This window comes from Pseudophryne corroboree, chromosome 6 (genome assembly GCF_028390025.1).
Source record: "Pseudophryne corroboree isolate aPseCor3 chromosome 6, aPseCor3.hap2, whole genome shotgun sequence".
In the NCBI taxonomy this organism is placed as follows: domain Eukaryota; kingdom Metazoa; phylum Chordata; class Amphibia; order Anura; family Myobatrachidae; genus Pseudophryne; species Pseudophryne corroboree.
Window position 1 is genome coordinate 421,348,439 of NC_086449.1, and position 23,334 is coordinate 421,371,772.

General features: G+C 42.7%; 1 protein-coding gene across 12 annotated transcripts in view; it reads left to right on the forward strand.

Moving 5' to 3' along the window:
* Nucleotides 1-23,334, forward strand: part of MAGI2 (membrane associated guanylate kinase, WW and PDZ domain containing 2) — a 1,309,326-nt gene that overhangs the window by 739,374 nt on the left and 546,618 nt on the right. For all 12 annotated transcript variants that reach the window (XM_063926958.1, XM_063926960.1, XM_063926965.1 and 9 more), the window contains one exon: nt 204-323. In XM_063926958.1, the coding sequence (XP_063783028.1) occupies nt 204-323 (120 nt within the window). The remainder of the gene's footprint in view (nt 1-203; nt 324-23,334) is intronic.

The following is a 23,334-nucleotide window of genomic DNA, read 5'->3' on the forward strand; positions in this document are numbered from 1 at the left end:
CTTTATTACAATCTACTTTTGTTCAGTAATAATGTAAGGGTAGGGGAACCTCGCAATATTATTCCAGGGCGGGGGTTAGCTTAGGGGGAAAGTAACTGTTTGAATTCATTAAATAAATAATTATACATAAATATGTTTAGCCTGCAGATTCAATTTGAAATTAATATCTGCTAATATGCTAATCCTATTTCTCTTCCTTTCAGGCACCACAAGGCAGCCTAAAGAAGGGGAGGTGCCTGGTGTGGATTACAACTTTATTACTGTGGACGCGTTTATGGAATTAGAGAGAAGTGGAGCCTTGTTAGAGAGTGGTACATATGAAGGTGAGTAGGAAAAGGGCTAGGGCAATGATAGTAAGAAATAAAAAGACCTTCAATGAGCACTATGGAACTTCTACCCCTCCCCCCCCCCCCCCCCCCCCTCCTCCTTCTTTTCTCCCTCCTCACTCAGGGAATACTGCATAGCTTTTAGCTAGGGATGCAGCAGCAGACAAAAAAAACAGTCCTGTCTCAGTGGATTGGTAGGGAGCCTATTCCTTTGCTGTATCCTCATCTGCCCTATTTTATCTGATGGACTTGGTGGAAAGTTCCTTAGATGTTGAAGTCAGGGTGGAGACCTTTTTCTCTATTTCTCTCCAGTATCTTGTCACATTACCTCTTCACGTGAAGTAATTCTTTAGACAAGTGGTCAAGCAAACTTATTGGTATAATTATAAAATATTGATCAGAGGTTCTGCCCCATTTTTGTAGTTTCTGTACTATTAAACAAATGGGGCAGTTTCCGTTACTCATTACCCCTTTTCATTCTTTGTATATTGTTCCGCTATTTACTGGTCCCAATGAGGATATCCCTTTATCTTAATGGGGTTATCTTCCTCCATGCATCGTTGTCTGTTGCCTCTGCAAGTGTTAAATGCTATTGAATTGTTATTAGTCTGAAACCTGTATTTTTTTTATTTGCTTTACCTACCTAGCTATGTATCTAATAGCACTATTCTCCCTAGCTGAAGTTGCAGCAATATTCCAGGTAATTTTTGGTGAAACCTTAGAATCATGTGCAGAGGACAGTCGTGGGTCTTGTTCTAATACTTAGAAGCAGATGTACTAAGCCTTGGAGAGTGATAAAGAGAGATAAACTATCAACCAATCAGCTCATTCATGTCATTTTTTTAAACACAGCCTGTTACATGACAATTAGGAGCAGATTGGCTGGTATTTTACTTCTCTTCACGTTGTCTCTCTCCAAAGGGGAGGTGTACTAAAACTTGAAGAGTGATAAAATGGAGTGAGATAAAGTACCAGTCAATCAGCTCCTATCTGCCATGTTACAGGCTATGCTTGAAAAATGACAGTTGGGAGTTGAGTGGTTGGTACTCACACTCTCTCTCTCTCTCTCTCTCTCTCTCTCTCTCTCTCTCTCTCCACTTTATCACTCTCCAAGGCTTAGTACATCTGCTCCTTATTGAGAATTATTTGTTTAAATATCAATGTTTGGAGGTGTGTGTGTGTGTGTGTGTGTGTGTGTGTGTGTGTGTGTGTGTGTGTATGTGGGGAATAGTTGATTTACATTTCGACTGTAGTGAAAAAGAAGATTTGTGAAATGTCAGAACATGTACATTTGTGGAAAATGATTCAGATTTGCTCTGAAGTTTGATGGTAATTATTTTTGTGGTCCGTGTTTTTCAATGTCCTTTTTTATAAGCCATCAGAAAGTATTCTGTTGTGGCTGCTTGCACGAAGAGCTGAATATGTATTTCTATTGTATGTTGTAGTTTAATGTTTGCCATGCTTGAGATGAACCGGTATGGAAACAAAAAGGAGGATTCTACTACAGTGGTTCTCAAACTCGGTCCTCAGGACCCCACACAGTGCATGTTTTGCAGGTAACCCAGCAAGTGCACAGGTGTATTAATTACTCACTGACACATTTTAAAAGGTCCACAGGTGGAGCTAATTATTTCACTTGTGATTCTGTGAGGAGACCTGCAAAACATGTACTGTGTGGGGTCCTGAGGACCGAGTTTGAGAACCTGTGTTCTACTACATCTAATAATAGTTTTTAATTAGCTTGATGACAAACCAAAGTATATTTCTAGCATTTATCTATTAAAAATGTAGTCTGCTCAGCATAACCAAATTAGGCATGCTCGAATGTACCCAGATTTATTTCTACTTCTAATTGCTAGAGTAGGGACAAATAATGGCTAAAGCCTGCCTGCCTTCCTTCGTTATCTCTCGCACTGGCTCTTAAGTGTTTTACAAATAAAACCCTAGACGAACTTTTTTTCGTTGTTCCATTCGCCTAGCTCTCAGGTCTCCATGCAACTCCAGCAGAATGTTCCCATAATAGGTCTAGAACTAGGGGAGCATATTAAGCAGTGTAAAGAGTGGAGAAGTGTACAAGAGGAGACGATGCCCATAGCAACCAATCATCTTCTCCCTTTCAATTTATAGAATTAACTTGATAAATGCTTCCTTGCTAAGTAGAGCAGCGAAAGGCAGGTTCCTCCCAACTGTCCCTCTCCCACTGCTGGGCACTGTGGACCGTGGGTGGGACAGCAGGACAGTGACGATAACCGGGACTGTCCAGCTAAAATTGGGACAGTTGCAAGGGATGTTTAAAGGATTTAGAATGTTAAAGGTATCGTGCATATAAAATAGGTATATTTCCAGGAGAAAAAGCAGTCTTATGGATTTAAAAGCTCCGGAGTTTCCCAAACTCTGCCATTACAGTACAGGTTTTATGAAAATCAATGCTGGAGTCCACATGGTTAAATCAATGTATTAAGTCACCTGTGTTCAAGCATGGACAACTTAATACCTGGATTGTAATGGCAGAGTTTGGGAACTTCTGCCATACAACATTACAGCGGATTTACCCTCTCAAAAGTTTGATTAATGGAACTCTATCTACCTTCTCTTGCACAAAATAAAAATCACAATCCATTACCTTTATTTAGACTTATTTGAGCCAGATAAGGTTTTTTTATGCAGTAATATATAGAGAGCATGGCAACGTGATCTACACAATTTTGAAGAATGAGACAGTACCTTAGATCCATTGGCATTTCTATCATGGGTGCAATGTGTGTGGTGCAGGGGTGCCCACACTGCACACGTCATACTTACCTTTCCGGAGACCTGTGTCTGGCGCTGACCCCCCCCCCTCCCCCAAAATGGCGGCTGCACATGCATAATTGTGAAATTAGTCTTTGGAACATGGCAGGCATCATTTTCCAGAGATCTGCTCATGCGCAGTAGACTCCACTGGGTGGCACTCGATATACGGGCTGTCGGGATCCCGGCGCTCAGCCGTACTACACCCGACTCCACCAGCACAGTGATGGAGCCTACGGCACAGTGAAGAGGAGGGGGCCCATCTGGAGTCTGCACACAGGCCCCTTTCACTTTTTAAAAGCCCCTGCTTAAGTCACACAGTTTCAATTATGAAAGCTCTTAGTTCAGCAATGTTACAACAAGGCAATGTCATGAATAGAGTATCAATTTCCCTGCCACAGGCTAGTTTTGCCTTCTATGGAAAACAAAATGGCAATTTAAATCTAGCAGTTCAATAGATGAACTCTGGTGGCTGCCTGCAATACACAGGCTATTACATAACCCCCCTTTGTAGATTTTGAAACATACATTTGTCCCAAATGTAAACAAAAAAGCATTCACTCTGGTACAAAATGTAAAAGAATGGAAGATGTATCGGAGTAAAAATGTTATACAAGGGGTATATCCCTTTGAACATCTTTGCGTGCCACCTTGTGACACTAGTGCAGAGTGGGTAAATCCCTTTACCAGGCAAAATATGCCCCTCGTACTCTACCTCCTTTCCTCACAGATTAGACATTATAGGGGAACATAATGGCCTCTATATACTCAGCATAGCCTGGGTCTCTGGTGAGTGTACTCTGCCATATTTAGTTATGGTCACATTCAAGTAAGGGTGTGTACACACGGTGAGATAAATCTGTGAGATTTTGACTATATAGTCAAAATCTTATGAAAAGTTAGTGCATATCTCATGGTGTTAGGCAGCTTGCGATACAGATTCGATCCCAATGCGCGCTCCTGTGGGGTCGGTATCGTAAGGCTAGACAGACTGTGCAGGCAAGTCAATCTTGACTATCTAGTGTACAATCTAGTACAAAGTATAGTCAAAATTGGCACTTAGTCAAAATCGTACATAAACAAAATCTCAAGCACAGATAGTCAAAATCTGTGCTATCTGGGCTCTGGGGGAGTTCAAGGGAAATTGCATAGTCAAAATCAAACATAGCAGGGATCTCACCGTCTGTACACACCCTAACAGTACAACGTTCTGATGCTTGTCTCCAGACTACAATTATCAACCTAACCTGTGCAAATTAAGTTAAAATAGGAAGCGCAGGAAGCCACTGACACGTTAAGTACCCATCAATTATATTTGTAAATGTTTCTTTGTGTTGTCATGGTGACATTTGTTTTGCTTGTAAAACTGAATGTCTGGCACCCAAAGAGAAAATTGTTGCCTACCTCTGTAATAGCCTATATTAATGGTTGTTTTGGACTTCGCTCAGGTAAACAATTGTTTGAAAATTTGACATCTCGCTCAATGGTCATCGTCTCCTATAAACCCATTTTGTTACAGTGTACTTCATTTTTACTTATATCTTTCGGTATAGATAAAGCTGAGATATTGTATGTAAAATATTTTACTAGGCATGCAGACCACCTCCAATATTGAGAAAAAGGTATACACATCTTGTTTACTGCATATAACTCTTTGACATGTGCTGGATCGTTGTGATACCTTGAGAAAGGTAGGGGATCGAAACGTTGGTGAGAAATTATTATATGTGGAACTGTTTTGATTTTTCACAGTAAAGATGATATTCTGACTATTGAATTTTGTCTGGAGAGTGCTATCATTTCCACGGTTAGTGGAAAACACTGCACTGTACTATGGGTTCATCTCCTTATGGGATGGGACTCTGATTGGCACCCCAGTGGCAGTCCAGGTTGGGTGAGAGCGTGGGACATTCCTATATATATATATATATATATATATATATATATATATATATAATGTGTGTGTGTGTGTGTATATATATATATATATATATATATGTATGTGTATATATATATATATATATATATATATATGTGTGTATATATATATATATATATATATATATATATACACACACAATGTGTGTGCGTGTGTTGCAATTGAAAGTTGTTTTCTATTTTTTTATTTATTTTTTGCACATTTGTGTACAACAACAAATTGTAGGCTACTGAAAAATAAAATGATTAACTACCTGTAGCATTTTGTTACTTACTATGTAAATGTGTAAAGTGTATGTCCTCTTGTTTGTTATCTTCTGGATGTGATTGTCTTCTAACATCATCTTCCGTGCTGGGCTCCAAAGGGTTCCATGAAGTTTCCTTTAGTTGTCCGAAATATTGATGTGACTTAGTACCATATAAAGGCCTTATCAACTCAAAGCTGTATAACATACTGTATAAATGTTGATAAAAGGATATCTCGCATTTCACATACTGCATTTATGTTATGGTATTGCAGCTATACACAGACAACGTCTGAGTAAAAATGGGTTGTGGTTCTAATGTTACGAAAGCAAAACATACCCAAGATAGGAATTGGATTACTTTGTTACAGCGAGATGGGGGGGAAAAAGGTGGGGGGGGGGGGGACTGGATAAATGTTTGGGCAGAGAATAGAGATGTAAAAGCCGTGACAATGATGATGGAGCACTTGGATAACTGAGATGTGAACCATAAATGATGTGTCATGAAGGTCAGTGGATTGAAAAGTGTGCAGGATAAGAGGGTCAATAAGGATGCACAGGGTCATTTGTGTTAAAACTTCAGAGAAGTTCTGAAAGAGGAGAAATTGCCATTGTACTTCTCTGTGAGTTAACTGTGAGCCACTTTTGTAATGCCAGTATTAGAGGAATGGGATGCAGTTAATATACTGGCTGTCAGGATCCCGGCATTCAAGAGACGGATGTCGGAATCGCGCCAGCTGGTGATATGCCGCCAGACGAAACGCTGTGTACTCCCACTCTGTTGGTGGGTCCATGCCACCAACCAAGTGGGAATATAACCCTGGGCTTGAATCGTGGTGAGCACAGCAAGCCCACAAGGAGACTCGCTGTCGAGATTCCGAAAGACAGGATGTCAGCTGTTGGGGTGGCCAATCTCGGGCCATTTTTTCAATCCAATCCAGGTATCTGGATTGAAAAATGGTCACTCCCTCCAAGTGTGGCGGTTAACGGGTGGCTGGCTGTGCTCACTTCCTCCAGATTTGTCAACGTTCGTGCGGCAGGTGGCTGGCTGCGCAGTGTGACCACTGACTTTATGTCATGCTGCGCAGGGGGGAAAAACAAGGAGCTTTCTAATCCCCAAATCCCCGGAGTTGGAAGCTCCAATCCCGGGATTGAATCCCAGCCAATTTTAGGCCTAAATCCCGGGATCCCGCCAATCCCTATCCCACGATTGGCCACACTACCGGCTGTCACTACACCGGCACTGTCTGCAGGTAGATCACATGCATTCTGGAGGAAGAGAGAAAACAAAGTTTAGGTGGCTATAGACTAACCGCTCCAATGGCTTGGCGACAAAGTAATTGTAGACAGACGGTCAGAGGTTGGGTCGAGAACGAAGGCGTGACCAAGACTGGATAAACGGTGTAGGGCCCACGGCAAGATGAAAAGCTGAGAGGGCATGAAATTGAAGAAGTAGGTTTGCATTGAGAAAATAAGAATAGTGCCGTGACCTTGTCCCTAGTAGCATATTAGAATGAAAAAAAGCGAGTGTGGAGAATGGGGTGTTGTTTTCAGGCTGACCCGAGGAGACATGTTGACTGATACTGTCAAGTTTTTAATTTTAAATAGATTGCAAAGTCCTCATTCACAGCTGTGATGGAGGAAGGGCATGTGATGACGTTGAAAGTGGTAAAGGAGTATCTTGGGAGGGCTAGGTAGATCTGAGAAGTAGGTTTATAGGGAAAGGGCACTGGAGTGGTAAGAAAGCATGCATATCTAGTAAAGTACATACTTGTGTAACCAGATATCTTCCAGTGACACATCATCTGAATGCAAAGCTGAATGTACACACATTTGTGTAGAGAATCTAGCATGATTTCACACGGTCTATTCTCAGAAAATGAGCTCACACAAGATACAAGAATGCAGTGTCAAACACATTCTGATCGGATCTAAACTGCCAACGCAAGAGATGGAACGGGGTTGTGAAGGAGTGTGTTCCAGTAGCACAGTAAGTACTGTATGTATGCGCACTAATGTGGACCAAGCAGATAGCACATAAGCATATACACACCTTTTACACCTAGTATAGGGCAAGAGCAAGCACATGCTACTGGTGAGGCAAACCCAGAGCATATGCTTCCAGTGCAGAGGCATGCACAGCTAGAGAGGTGTACAGCTCGCATACTGTATGTGTAAGCATGTTTATCTTGAGCAGTGTTCTCCCATTTTACTTCCAACTCTGCATAAGCACTTACGCAACCATATGTATAGTTGACAATTAAAACAAACTCCTGTTGGGATTAGTGGTATCTAGAACCAGACTGATGGAAAAATGTTAGTTGCAGCCCTCAAAGTTAAAATTCACCACGTCTCCAGCATCCCCAGTGGAGTGTGGGTCACCACAGACCTGAGCTACTTCTTGGGCAGCCATACTGAATGAAAATGGTAGTTACTGCTACGGATTAGTTGTTACAAAGAAATCTGTTCACCAGTAAAAGGCATGTGCCATAAACCCTGGAATCTGCTTCGGAACAAGGTGCTGGAACAGAACTGTGTTTCATGCATCCATCATTAGATATAGCGCTCTTCTGCTGTGCTAAGCAAGTTCTTTGACAGCTTGATGCTTCATTTGTCAATGTGTTAGTTCTATTATCAGCTGATGTGAGATACTGTATAAATCATTTGCCCAGGCTTTACAGACTTTGCATCATGTTAATTACAATGTTGCAGTAAAAGGCCTAAATGATAGCATTTAGCAGTGAGACTTTCAGATGCACACACAGGCTATTGTAACTACTTGTTAAAACCTTTTTTAAGTATTTTTCTGATGATCCTGTACTACTCATGTGCAGGGCCGGTGCAAGGTTTCTCAGCACCCCAGGCAAATCTTCAGCCCCCCCACCCCCCTTCTTATGAGGGGGAGACAGACATGGGCCCCAGACATAGAGAGTCAGGGAGAGAGCGACAGTGTCAGGGAGAGAAGGGGGAGAGAGACAGTGTCAGGGAGAGAGTGACAGTTTCAGGCAGGGAGGGAGAGACAGTGTCACAGAGTAAGAGAGATAGAGTGTCAGGGAGACAGTGTCAGGAAGAGAGCAAGAGAGAGAGAGACAGTGTTAGGGAGATAGAGAAAACAGACAGAGAGGAGCAAGAGAGAGAGAGTGTCAGGGAAAGACAGTGAGAGAGAGGGAGAGCCAGCAGGGGATACAGTATACTACCTGAGTACTTTACGGCATAGTAGGGATGGCCATTGACTATCGATGATTCTGAATCATCGATGATTTATCCTCGATGTCGAATACTTTTGCTATCGATGGCGGAGAACCAGATGGGCTTCCATCATCGATGGTGGGCGTGGGGCCGATGGTATTGCACAGTACAGTATACACAGTATATTGCACACATATACCATATATACAGTACAGTGTGTGATATGTATACACCACATAATACACATATAATACGCATAGTACATTTAGTATAATGTACACTTACAGTTCATTGGGTGAGATATAAATATATATATATATATATATATATATATATATATATAGAGAGAGAGAGAGAGAGAGAGAGTAGCAGAGACCTAGGCGCTTCAGTACAGGTGTATAGTGATAGAATGTTGTGAGTAACACTCCTTGACTCTTTTAAGAGTAGCCGCTCATATCGTAATACAAAATTTGTGTATGGTATACACATAAACAAAGATAGGTAGTGGAGAAAATAAGCGCTTGAGAGTGCAACAACAAATTAAAAGGGAAATAACCAGGTGGGTATGATTATAACCAAGAACACTTATCTGGTTTTATAAGAATTTCCAATGATTGTTGATCATTTGGGATTTACATGTAAAGAAAAAACATAACAAAACATAGTGTGTACCGTTCTCACAAAAAATGTCATTTAGCAATGGAGGGCAATAAATTAGGGAACATGCTTATTCCCAATTGAACATATTTGATAGCCCAGACATTTAGAAGTAAACATAGTAACAATTTAATATAAAAGACATACAATGGCTACACTACACACGTACAAGATAAAAAGTATTTAGAGGCTTATCTGTCCATCTAAAAGGGGACTTAGCAGCAAACCGTCCCGATAAATATAAAATAGCCAGAATACATGCGTACAGGAATTTAAAAGTTCAATCGCTTATATCCCCTTGAAGAAGTCCAGGCTTTTGACGGACGAAACGCGTTGGGACTGTTTTGCTGCTGAACTCCTCTAATGGACAGATAAGCCATTGAACTTTTAAATTCCTGTATGCATGTATTCTGGCAGCTTCAGCTCCTCCACACAAAAACAATGACACCGGGTGAGCAGGCACCATACATCCCTTGCAGTGAGTGCAGTGCAGATCCTGTGAGTCTGTGACATCATTGATTTTGTTGCTTCACTCAGCGCCGCCCTGCCAAGTTCCGGCGCCCATAGGCAGTTGCCTAAAGCTGCCTAGTGGTGGCGTCGGCCCTGCTCATGTGATTGTTTCTCTGCCAAGCACTGAGAGTGAATATTGCACACTACATGTTTTTTTCTAGCAACATGTCTCCGAATGACTGTTGGACATAGGGTGTCCTTCAGATCTGATCGCTGCTGTGCGTTTTCACACAGCGGGCGGTCAGGTCATAACAGCGCATGGGTATGTACCGTAATGCGCACGCAATATGTGTGCGCATCACGGTGCATACTCATGCGCTGTTATGACAACAGCAACGAGAATTGCCGGTCAGCGTCGGGATGGTGCGAAAAATCCGTTAGCACGGGTGTTTGCAAGGTGATTGACAGGAGGAAGCCGTTTGTGGGTGGTAAGTGACCATTTACTGGGAGTGTTCGGGAAAATGCAGGCGTGCGCAAGCGTTTTCAGGGAGGGTGTCTGACGTCCGCTTCAGCCCCAATCACCCTGTTTTCATCACACTGCTAGGAGTAAGTCCTGGTCTGCGCAGAGACTGCACACAGAATTTACCAGCTCAGCATACACATAGGATCGTACACTTGCACGGCGAAAATACACTCCCACTGTTGGTGGCGACTATCTGAAAGCAGGATAGCGATCATATCCGAATAACCTCCATAATCTTATGTTTTTTCCCCTAACTGTTGAACCTAGCTATAAAAGGAGGGATCTGACATTTTGGCAAATGGTAATGTGATTTATCCTATTACCATTTCCTGTATCACCTGAGCAGGCTTAATGTGTGGTACATTAAACGGACTGTGTGATTCCTGGCTTAGAGGTATACATGGGTGAATGGGTGCATAAAAATGTAGATATGTGAGCGGATAAAAGGTTTCCCAAAGTTTGGCATCTACCATACCTCCCAACTGTCCCAATTTCAGCGGGACAGTCCCGCTATTCGGACACAGTCCAGCTATCCGGATTAAGCCTTACGTAGGCCCGGGACACACAGACAGGGGGGCTCTGCCTCCCCTCTTGTCAGCACTGCCCCCGTGGCTGTGCCCTCTCTACCTCCATTTGGCAGCAGTGCTGGTCCTACCTGCAACCTGGCAGGTCAGTTGAGAGCCAACAGGGATCCAGATACTGAAGGGAGCCATCGACTACTCTCCCGTATCTCATAGCCTCATCTCACCCTGTGTCTGTCAGCCTTAAACAACTCCCCACCCCATTCCCAACCCTGTGTCTGTCATCCTCTCCCCACCCTGTGTCTATCCTCCGCTCCCCACCCTGTCTGTGTCTGTCATCCTCTTCCTACCCTGTGTGTGCCATCCTCTCCCCACCCCGTGTCTGTCGGCCTCTCCCCACCCTGTGTCTGTCGGCCTCTCCCCACCCGGTGTCTGTCGGCCTCTCCTCACCCCATGTCTGTCGGCCCCAGTCCCCTCACTGTGTGTGCCAGCCTCACTCCCCCCACCCCCCCACCCATATACATCAGCCTCATTCCTCTACCTCATTCCCCACCATGATGTATCTGTCAGCTCTTACATCTCCCACCTCCCATGTGTAACATGCAGTTCAGCATCAGTCTCATTGCTGGGGAGTATATGTACACTTACCCCTCTGCTCCTTAGCCCAGCGCTGCACCAGCAGGATCGCTCCTCTGCCCTCCGGCAACGCTGGAAACTCATTCTCTCCTGGGTCCTCCTGACTAGTCCCGCCTCCTTCTTTCCTCCCTCCATTCCGAATCCAGCTTTCACTTCCTCTTCCGAGACCCGAAGGTATGCGTCGAGGCAATTCTGGCTGGGGGATCCGGGGTACTTAATCCGTCTCGGACTGTGATGGGGGCGCACAATGGCTGAGCTTGTGCCCGGTAGCTGTCTATTCACTGACAGCGTGCCAGGACCATTAAACAAGCCAGCACTCAGTGATTTAGCCGTGCCCTGTCTGCAGGCCCCTGGGACCCGCCGGGCCCTAGGATTCTGCTTTGGATGCCTTGCGATAAATCCCTCACTGTTCTCAGGTATTCCAGGGGTTGTGGCATTGTGGGTTCTTTTTTGCATATATGCCCAAAGATTGCCAAACATTGACATTTGGATTGCTCATAGCTTTCTGAAGTCCCCTCAGATGCCCACTGGGGGATTGGATAAATGTGCTGACAAGCTCTCTGTGCAAACCATGAATGCAGCTAGATGCTTGATTGCTGGACACTGGAAATGCCCAGACCCTCCTCCACGCTAACAGCTCCTGAATAAAACTTTGCACTTGACATCCATGGAGAAAATATTCTCTCATCTGCTTAATACCATCTCCCAAAAAAACAGGCACTGATAGACCAAATTTTTAATCACCTGGAAACATCTACTCATTAAAAATTACAGCTGCAGTAGCCTATTAGTGCCCATGGAAGCACAATGATACTTAAGATTCAGAACCAATAAAACAGAGAATGGCACTGTGTTCTTTATAATGAAAAGATTCACATGGCAGAATCAAACAATCAAGACACTTAAAATTGAGTAATTAATGACTAATATCATGAAAAGGCGTAAAATGTTACATACAAATCAATGATAACGCAATAATACGAGGTGTGGCTATTAAATAACGAGACTGATGATATAATTTATGCTTAATTATATTAAGTACATTTTAGTTCCCCTTCTATGTACTCCCCTTCTGCATCCATACATAGCTGCATTGTTATTTTCCATTGGTCATGCAGTGCTGTAGCTCATTATCTGTCAGCTGTCTCAACAGATCCGTAATTTTCTTCTTTACCTCAGTAAAGGGGGGTACTCACGGAGCGATATTCTAAGCAATCTGACTAGATTGCTTAGAATATCGGCAGGATCGCTCCGTGTGTAGCCCCCTCGGCGATAGCGATGCGCGGCCCCGCACATCGCTATCGCCGCTGCTAGATTGGCCTGCATGCAGGCCAATCTAGCGGGTCGCTCACTTCACCCGCTGGGTGAAGTGAGCGGCCCCCCCGTCTCCCCCCGCACGCTCAGCACAGATCGCGCTGTGCTGAGCGGCAGGAGAGATGTGTGCTGAGCGGTTCGCTCAGCACGCATCTCTCCTTGATCGGCCCGTGAGTACTGGGCTTAACTGATACAAAACGGGTTCCTTTGAGTATAGATTTGACATTAGGGAAAATAAAGTCACACGTTGCTAGGTCTGGCAAGTTTGGAGGGTGTTCGAACACTGCAATCTGTTTCTTGGAAAAAAAACTGCTTCAGAGACAGAGCTGTGTGACTGGTGCGTGGCCCTGATGGAGGATGAAACCAATTTTCCACAACTCTGGACACTTTCTTTTAATTCTTTCCCACAAAGTTTCTAGAAGATTTTTGTAGTAATGTTGATTCACTGTTGTGCCTTCTGGTACCCAGTCTGTGAAAATATCACCCACGATATCAAAGAAAACAATGAACATGGCTTTGAATTTGGATTTGCTTTAACATGCTTTCTTTATTCTTGGTTATGATGGTGTTATCCAGTGCATGGATTGACGTTTTGTCTCAGAATCTTACTGGAAGATCCATGTTTCATCAAAAACAACTTAATCTAAAACATGTGAATCTGCTTGAATTTGTTCAAAAATGTCTATACAAATTCACTTTCGATTTTCCTTCTACTCTGCCTTGGAACCATCTTAGCACAAACTTTTGTCATGTTAAGATCTTGATGCGAAATTTGCCTAATCATTTCTTTGTTGATGTTACCAAGTGAACTATACGTTCTGTCAATATTTGTTTTTTTTTCAAGTTTTCATTTGTTTTTGATGTGCAAGGCATTCCTGGATGTTCATCTTCAAAATCCCTCACGTCTGTCGCTAAATCTTTAGTGCCACCCAAACACACATGCATGTGACATACAATCTGCCCCATACGCCTCTGTTAGCTTGAGGCTGTGCAGGGCAGGGTTCAAATAGGTATATGACAAGAATGCCCATCAGCCCGATACTATTTCCTTCAAATGATTCATTTCTGGCAAGATCAACTAAGTCCACCCCCAGATCCCTCGACTAGTGAATAAGAGTTTGGGGGCGGGATTAGGAGAGGGAAGCCTAATGTTGAGTCCTGGGGTCTCCACAGTGTCTGTGGTATACAGTGCCACTAATGATCTGGTAACACGCCAGCACATACATTACATACATTTACACATGTATGTTTCTATGTGCTTAGCATCCCCCCCGCCAACTATTCTGCTGTCTCCTTAAAATCACCATTTCCCATGATTGTTTTATGATTCTGAGTTTATGCCCAACTATTTAACAATGTCCTTTCCTACAACCACAACTTAAATCTCCAAATTCTTAAACCCGACATGATCTACAGTTTCACCATTTTTCCTTCTGGGACAAGCTCTTGGTCAAGAGAAAGCCAAAGGGCTTAAGCTAGGTACACACTATACAATTATAGCGGGTTGGAATGGGAATCTTGGTAATGGATGGGAGCAAATGACAATCGACCATTTGCTCTCAAACACTGCAAAATGGACAAAAGCTGTTCTTCATACAAGTTGGTTTAATTTGCGGTTAACCAATTTGTCTGAACGACAAGTTTTGTTTGTTTTCCAGTGTTTGGGAGCAAATGGTCGATTGTCATTTACTCTCATCCATTACCAAATTTTCATTCCAACCAGCTAGATCTGGCAGATTATCTGCCAGATAATTGTATAGTGTGTACCTAGGTTTCTCTTGGGAGTTGCAAATCTGCACTTCAGTGGCAGGATGTAATGGAGTCCGAGATCACCGGAGGTGTGGGATGCAAAACTATCTTGGACATTTCTTTTTAAGGTGCAATCACCTATGAGGCAAAACCATGTCTTGTAAGTGATTGCCCCTTTAAAAAGAATTTCAGAGATTGGCCGACATTCCGCACCTCCGGCGAATGAAGACTCCATTACATCCGGCAACAGGTGTTTGTAGCTAGACCTCCAATGAGATAAGTTTGTAAAAGTTATTCCATGAATCATTTATTTACAAGTGGCCAATTTTGAGGGTTGGAAATAAGGCAGTGCCTCAGTGTTATAGGCCCTACACACTGGCCGATTTTCTGAAAGATATGAACGATCTCGTTCATAAATGAACGAGAACTCATTCATATCTTTCAGTGTGGAGACTCCAGCGATGAACGATGCGCGGCCCCGCGCTCGTTCATCGCTGGTCTCCCGTCGGCTGTGCATGCAGGCCAATATGGACGATCTCGTCCATATTTGCCTGCACTTCAATGCAGCCGCGTGACGGGGGGAGTGAAGAAACTTCACTCCCCCCGTCACTGCCCCCCCCCCGCCGCCGGGTCGGGCACCTCGGCGGCGCATCGTCAAATGAGTAGGGCCCATTAGAACTGGAAAAATATAGTCCAAAATAAAGACTACCACTGGTTTGTTAATGAGTGTGCGGACTTGTGTCTTGTAGCTCTTATCAATTTAATACAGCATATTGTGTCCAAATGTATAAAGCACAGTATAAGATTATAATGTGTTTCCTTCTCCAAAGGAACATAGTATTGACACTGCATGTTTAATAAAAAGTAAAAATTTTAACATGTCTGTTTGAGCATTAGTTAATATGCAACTAACATGCTGAGACTGATGCATATTAAGGATTGTGATCTGTTCTAAAAGAAAATGTTTTTTTTTCCAGTTTATTTTAGTTTAAATGTTCTATGGTGCCTTCTTCCTACCTATGGCATCATTGTTTTATTTATTTTTCTATTACCATAGTCAACAATAGGATAATCCATTTCATATTATCTGTCGCTACTTCAACACCTCATTATCTGAGTGAATGGATAGAAGTCATACTTGAAAGGTTTAGGCTTTGTCATTGTAGGCTTAAGTTTTATGTGAGAGCAGACAAATTTATATTCAATTGGATTCGTTGAGGCAGAACTATTTTTTAAGTAGACTTTTTTTTATAGGGAGCCTTTATACACTCTGTGGGCAAATTGTTTGTTTACACTGCACATGATATTTGATTTGTATGTTCCACAATATGTATCGCTGTCAGAAGAAAGCAATGTGTTCAGTTATTTTTTTTTTATTTTCTTCATAGAACAACAGGCAAAAAACACAATAGAGGTCAACCTCTATAAACAAAAAAGCAAATGATTTGTGGTAGAGTTAACACTACACAGAGGAGTGCATGCCCATTTTATATTGTATTGCACCAAGCATTTCATATACAGGTTGAGTACCCCCTATCCAAAATGCTTGGGACCAGAGGTATTTTGGATATCGGATTTTTCTGTATTTTGGAATAATTGCATACCATAATGAGATATCATGGCGATGGGACCTAAATCTAAGCACAGAATGCATTTATGTTTCATATACACCTTATACACACAGCCTGAAGGTCATTTAATACAATATTTTTAATAACTTTGTGTATTAAACAAAGTTTGTGTACATTGAGTCATCAAAAAACAAAGGTTTCACTATCTCACTCGCACTCAAAAAAGTCTGTATTTCGGATTATTCCGTATTTCGGAATATTTGGATATGGGATACTCCACCTGTATAATCCTGTCCACATCAAAGTAGGAACATTTCCATTCTACAAATACTGTAGATCAGCCTCCTCTTTTAAATTGCAGATGTTTAGTGAGATATTGTATTCTTAACCCACTGTCTACTCTATTTTATTGAAGATAATTGAATTGCTTGTGTTTTTGTGTGTGAGAAAACTGGAGCAGCATGAGTAATAACTAGTGTTTCTTTATTCAGTCACTATAAACTATACACAATATGTACACTGGGTTCTTATAACCACTTCCCAGCATTCCTCATGGTCACTGATTAGTAACTAATCAATGGACTATCTATGAAAATGGATGTGAGACCAAGCGTGTTCATGCTGGATGATTACTGTGTGGACAGGTCACAACTGTCCTGTGTGAGTGCGATGGTGTCCATTGTTCCCACTCTTGAGGTGTGCTGTACACATTCAAAGGGTGGTTCATTTTTGGAGAAGATGGGCAGTAATGACTATCTGAGAATGATTTTTCTTGTCTGAAGGCCCTGTTTTGCAGTACTGATCTTATATATGACTATTGTTGAAGTTATGTAGTTTACCATTGCCTCTATGGTTGTATAGCCGTTTCTGTCTAAGTGCCCCCTCTCCCCCTCTCTCCCTGTGGCTTGATTCTAAAAGATATAGTTTGTACTACTTAGGGTGGCTGGATCTTGCGCTGAATCTCCCAACCCCCATGAGTCACTTTTTTGTTATATTACAATTTACAGGTGTTTTCATACGGAAGTCTATTCTTCATGCTATTTTTGTGCCGTTTTTTTACTATTCAGTGTTCTTTTTCTTTTGAATTTTATCCCTTTCCTTTTCCTTGGTTTCTTTTTTCCTATCTCTTTCCTTTTATCTCCACGTCTTCTAGATTTTGTTTGCAGTTATGCAGTAGGTTGGATTATGGGATCCAGTGCAGCTGGCTGATTTAGGGGTGCTTTTGAGATTTACTTTTTGAGCCTTTAGTACGTCATGGTTATATGGACATTTGCTTGAATTATGTTGGAATTCAAGATTTGCTCATGGAATGTGAGTGGAACCCCCCCACCCTTCGAAAGGGAAAAAGGTACTTTTATACCTAAAAAAAGATACAAGTAAATATAGTATTGCTGCAGAATCCCGACACTATTCAGAATGCCAGCACCCAAAGTGCCCAAAGTCCAGACTTTAAGATGCCCAAACTGGAACACTAGGCAGATTTAGCCACTTTGTGCAGCTAAACCCGGAGCGGTCAGTAGCGTAAAATACTAATGGGTGTCTATTTGGAGCAACAACTCTGCAGTTTTCATTCCTATACTAAGTCCTGAGTGAGTGCCGCCATCCGTCGCTGTTTGCTATTTCTGCCGTAAGGTAATCGGAGGGTACCCAGACAATTAGTTTGGAGGCATTGAGTGCTGAGCATTATTGACTATATATATATATATATATATATATATATATATAAAAAGAAGGAATAAGGTGGTTTTAAGCGACCAGTGGTGTCTAATATTAATAGGAGACTCAAATTAAAAGAAAATGTTTTTTAATAAATCTAGTATGCACCAATAAAAACCAGATAGTCCAGATAGGACGAAACGCGTTGGGTGCTATGATACATACCCTCTCAAAAAGCTAAGAACCTTATTTTTATACTTTTTATGCTGATCTTATGTCCAATTTTCTACTTTTAGGACGTTTTTTTCTCTTGTCTCATTTTAGTTTGCATTACTAATCTTATACTAACTTATGTCTTTTTTAGTAATTTTTCTGGCTCTTTGTAATAGAGCTATTTTATTTTTATTGGTTTTTATTGGTGCATACTAGATTTATTAAAAAACATTTTCTTTTAATTTGAGTCTCCTATTAATATTAGACACCACTGGTCGCTTAAAACCACCTTATTCCTACTTTTCGTTTACACTGTACATGAAGCACCTTACCAATGCTTCTTTCTTTAAGGTGTACCTGACGCCCGATTAATACTAAGGGAGTGTCTAGAAAAAGGAGACTTTTTTGTTTATAAACATCCTGGACTACATTCTAGTATAAATTGGTATCGCGGTTAAGCGCCGATAAGCTTTCCCCCATCAATCATATATATATATATATATATATATATATATATATATATATATATATATATAGATCCAGCAGCAGCCGGCACTCCAGTTAAGCAGATAATGCTGCTCCGGTGCCAGAACCAAAGATACACAACTGTCCAACAATGAACGGCACTCAGAGACGAAATAATGCAAAAGGATTTGTATTCCAAGGTCAACGTTTCGGGGGACGGACCCCCGTCGTCAGGACACAACAGACACACAAACAAATAAAACACTTACCCTCCTAAATACCACAGTAGTCCCGCCGCCATCGTCCGTCATGTGCGCGCCCGCTACTCACTCTGCTTCCGCTCACGTCAGACACCCACTTCCGGAAACAGCCGTCTCCATGGAAACCAGCAGCTTGCGGTTCACACAGAACCCGGCTGCAATCCATCGGCGGGAGGGAGCGCAGGCATAATCCACAGGGGAGGCTGGGCTGTCATCACTGCGGGCAGGCAGGGACATACACTGAAATAAAAACAAGAAGTAAGCAGCAATACATAATGAAAAAAGCAGCTTATCCAATACACATAAATCAATGAAAAAAAGAAGATCACATAAATCTATGAAAAGAATCCAAAATATAGTATAACACAAAAGCAACATAAAAAAACAAAACACAAAACCCCCCACACTACACAAGCGTATTCCAATTAATCTTTTCGTTAAGCCCCCCAGGGGCGCAGGTACCCAATCTCAGTATCCACTTAGTTTCTTTGACTAAAAGAGATTTTGCCCGATCACCCCCCCTCAAGCTCAGGGGAACGTGATCTATAATAAAGTACCGGAGTGACTCTAATGTGTGACCAGCATTTTTAAAGTGTTTAGCTACTGGTTGATCGATCAATTTTCCTTCAAGCGTAAGTTTTATGGCCGATCTATGTGCCGCCATCCTCTCCGAAAACTTCCGAGTAGTCTGGCCCACATACATGAGCCCACACGGGCAGACAATAATATACACGACAAATGCAGTCGAACAGGTTAAAACAAACCTGATGTCGTATATTTTAGAGCAATGGGGGTGTTTGAACGATCTACAGTTCAGCATCAATTTACACGTGGCACACCCACTGCAACGATAGCAACCTGAAGGTTTATAAGATACATTAGGGGGCCTAGCGATACCCATCCCAGTGATGTCTGTTCTAACTATTCTATCTTTGATGTTGCGGCCACGACGAAACGACATCAGAGGAGTAGTGTGATTAAACACTTTGAGCTCTGGATCCGAAGACACAATGGGCCACAGTGCCCTGGTGGCTCTTCTCACCCCTCCACTGGATGAGGTGAAATTACAGGGGAAGGGAATCCTATTCTTAAGGTGTCGATCAGTCGGTGCCAAAAGAGATTGCCTAGACATGCCTAGAACCTCCTGTTTCTGCCTCTCAAGCAAATCAGGATCATAACCCCTGGTTATGAAGTTATGAATTAGAGCATCAAGCTCATCAGGAACTCTCGAGGGGTCTGATGCTATTCTAGCTATTCGCATCATCTGTGAGCGAGGGAGCCCTTTCTTAAGGGGCTCGGGATGGTGACTAGATGCTAATAAAAGCGTATTCCGATCAGTAGGTTTGTGGAAAACCTCCGTAGTCAAGCAGCCATTTTCAAGATGAATATTAACATCCAGAAAATGGATGTCTGTCATGCTGCACATAAGTGTAAATTTAATAGGAGAATCGGAATCATTAATCTCAGCAACAAATTTGACAAGAGCATCCCGTCCCCCCCTCCACAACAGGAAGATATCGTCTATGTAGCGACAATAAAGAAGGATATTGTCGCCAATAGACGAATTGGAGAAAAAAATGCGCTTCTCGTGTTCAAACATGAAGATGTTTGCGTACGAAGGGGCCACTGGGGACCCCATCGCACATCCCCTTAGTTGAAGAAAAAAAGAACCATCAAATAAAAAATAATTGCGCTTAAGGGTTAGCTCCAAGAGGGACAAGAATAGCTCATGATCAAATAGCTGCTCAGGAAGTTCAACCTGCAAAAAGTTCCTCATAGCACAGAGTCCTGCATCGTGTGGAATGGCCGTATAGAGGCTGCAGACATCGAGACAGCAAAGTAGAGTTCCTGGAGGAATGTCCTGGACAGACTGTAATTTTTTAAGGAAGGAGGTAGTGTCCTTCAGAAAAGAATCTCTATGTAGTAACAGAGGCTGTAGGATGGAATCAAGTAACTGAGCAACTGGTCTATAAAGCGAGTCCGGAGCCGAGATAATGGGGCGTCCCGGGGGTTTCAGGGCGTCCTTGTGCAATTTGGGGAGTGTGTAAAGCAAAGGGACCCTAGGGTGACCGACATGCAGGGCTTTGACTATTTTCTTTGGTAGTTGTCCAGATAATAGGGCTGTATTTAGAATCCCAGAGAGTTCTTTCTTGAACCGGGCAGTTGGGTCTGATGGTAATTTGCGATAAACATCAATATCGTCCAACTGAGCATAAATCTCCTCTCTGTAAAATTTTAAATCTAGGACCACAATCCCACCGCCTTTATCGGCGGGTCTAATAATGATGTCGTCGTAAGACGCCAAAGTTGCAAGTGCTTCAGTTTCAACCTTGGAAAGATTAAATTTGATTTTGGCTGGTGCTGCCGCAAATTTAGTGATGGAATCATCGAGCAGCCTGTGGAAAGATTTTAAAGAAGCATTGGACGAGACAGGGTCAAAGGATGTTCTCACAGATCGTTTAATAAAGCTGGAAAAAATGGAGGAATCACTGGTATCTGTAGAATGCTGAAAAAATTCTTTAAGTCTCAACTTTCTAGAAAAGGCATGTATATCTTTGGACCAGTTGTATACATCATGGAGGTTAGTCGGCACAAAACTGAGGCCTTTACAGAGCACCGAAATTTCCGCCGGCTCCAGGGTACGGTGCGAAAGATTGAAAATCAGCGATTCTGGCGCTGCGCGACTGCCCGCACCCCTTTTGTTCTGGCCACCCCGTCGGGTGGCAGTGATGTTATAGGCTTTTTGATAGTGCGGGTGTCCTTCACTAAAGGGGCTCCCTGGTCTGCGGGTACCTCATCACATTCAGATGCAGCAAATTCGCTATCCGAGCTGGAGCGTGGTCCTTGTCTATCCTTCTGCGAGGATTTTTTGTGCCAAGGTCTCCTTGATCTTTGAAACTTTTGGGGAACCTTAGTTGGTTCATTGCCAACTAACCACCTGTATACCTGGTAGTCCTCATAGTCTGCATCCACAGCCAGTTTTTTGTTGCGTTTAAATTTCAACAGGTCTTTCTGATATTGCTGACACTGTGTCTCCAATTTCCTTAGCCAATCTTGTGTGGTGTCTTCCTCCAACACTTTAAAAGAAGCAGATTCAAATGCCCTGATCTTAGAACGAGTGGCTATCAGTTCTTTATTAGCTTCGTCAATAACCAAAATCATAAGGTCGAAGGCGCATTTATTTAAAATAGCGATCCACTTACGCACAAAGTCCGGGTTATTCCGTCCTATGGTTGGGACGTTTCTCACCCGGAAGCCCCTAGGAATTTTGTGTTCTCTGAAATATTCCGAAAGGGAACTACTGTGGAGCATGTAGTCGATCTCTCTGCGCTTCAACCTCCAGATTTGGTGAAAGAGTGTCTCTGCATTCATAGACTTATCAGTATTAGAAACCACCTCCTGACAGAGGATGGAATCAATCTCAGCCTGAGAAAAGCTAAATGTCTCTCCCATGTCGGTAATCCTAGAGTTCCTAAACCCAGGAACATCCTGGGAGGAAGGTGCTGCAGAATCCATCTGTAAGCTGTGGCTTAAAAACAAATAGCAGAGTATGTGCTGAAAACAAATAGAATGGGTGCCATGCAACGTGTGCACCACAAAGAGGGGCACTAATATATAGATCCAGCAGCAGCCGGCACTCCAGTTAAGCAGATAATGCTGCTCCGGTGCCAGAACCAAAGATACACAACTGTCCAACAATGAACGGCACTCAGAGACGAAATAATGCAAAAGGATTTGTATTCCAAGGTCAACGTTTCGGGGGACGGATGGATTGCAGCCGGGTTCTGTGTGAACCGCAAGCTGCTGGTTTCCATGGAGACGGCTGTTTCCGGAAGTGGGTGTCTGACGTGAGCGGAAGCAGAGTGAGTAGCGGGCGCGCACATGACGGACGATGGCGGCGGGACTACTGTGGTATTTAGGAGGGTAAGTGTTTTATTTGTTTGTGTGTCTGTTGTGTCCTGACGACGGGGGTCCGTCCCCCGAAACGTTGACCTTGGAATACAAATCCTTTTGCATTATTTCGTCTCTGAGTGCCGTTCATTGTTGGACAGTTATATATATATATATATACAAATATACAAAATGAAGAAAAGGACTGCGGCACTCGGGGACGTTTTGAAAAAATCACTGTATTAAGTGCAATACATCGTTCATCAACGTTTCGGGGATTTTAACCCCTTCCTCAAGATGTGGTAGAGACACGTAGAAGAAAAAGAGAATCCCACTCACCTTTAAAGAAGAAGAACCCGCCACGACACCCGTGCGTACCGTCCCGGAGCCCCGTGTCCGGCGTGAGGGATGCGCCTAGAGATGACATGTCGTGACGTCCTTGCTAGGCGCGGACGCCCGTAACCTGGCAACCGCAGACTCTGTACCCGCAGGCCGCAGACTGGAGGACGGGAAGAGAAAAGGGACATGAAACATAGCGCTATACACTAAGTACAAATTGGCTGCTGTAAAACACTGTGCTGTTACAGGCTAAAGATTACAATCAGGCATCATCAATGCCTCTAACCCCAGAAAAGCATATATACAGAAGGTAAAAATGCCCTGCATGCAAAGTATGGAAAAAGGGGAAAGAAGATAGTCAAATGTTTATATACAGTAGGTAAACCCGTAACCTTATACCATAAGAAAAGTGGCAACTGGGGGATACATCCTCCAGGTCCCCTCTCCACAAAAATTGAAGTCACTGTAATTAATAATAATAAAATTGATATAGAGAAAAACAATCCAAAAAAATAGAATCCAGGAAAAAATAGTCCAGAAAAAATATTCCAGAAAAAATGTATGATCCTATTTGGCCTAATAGCCATCCATGTATACTGCG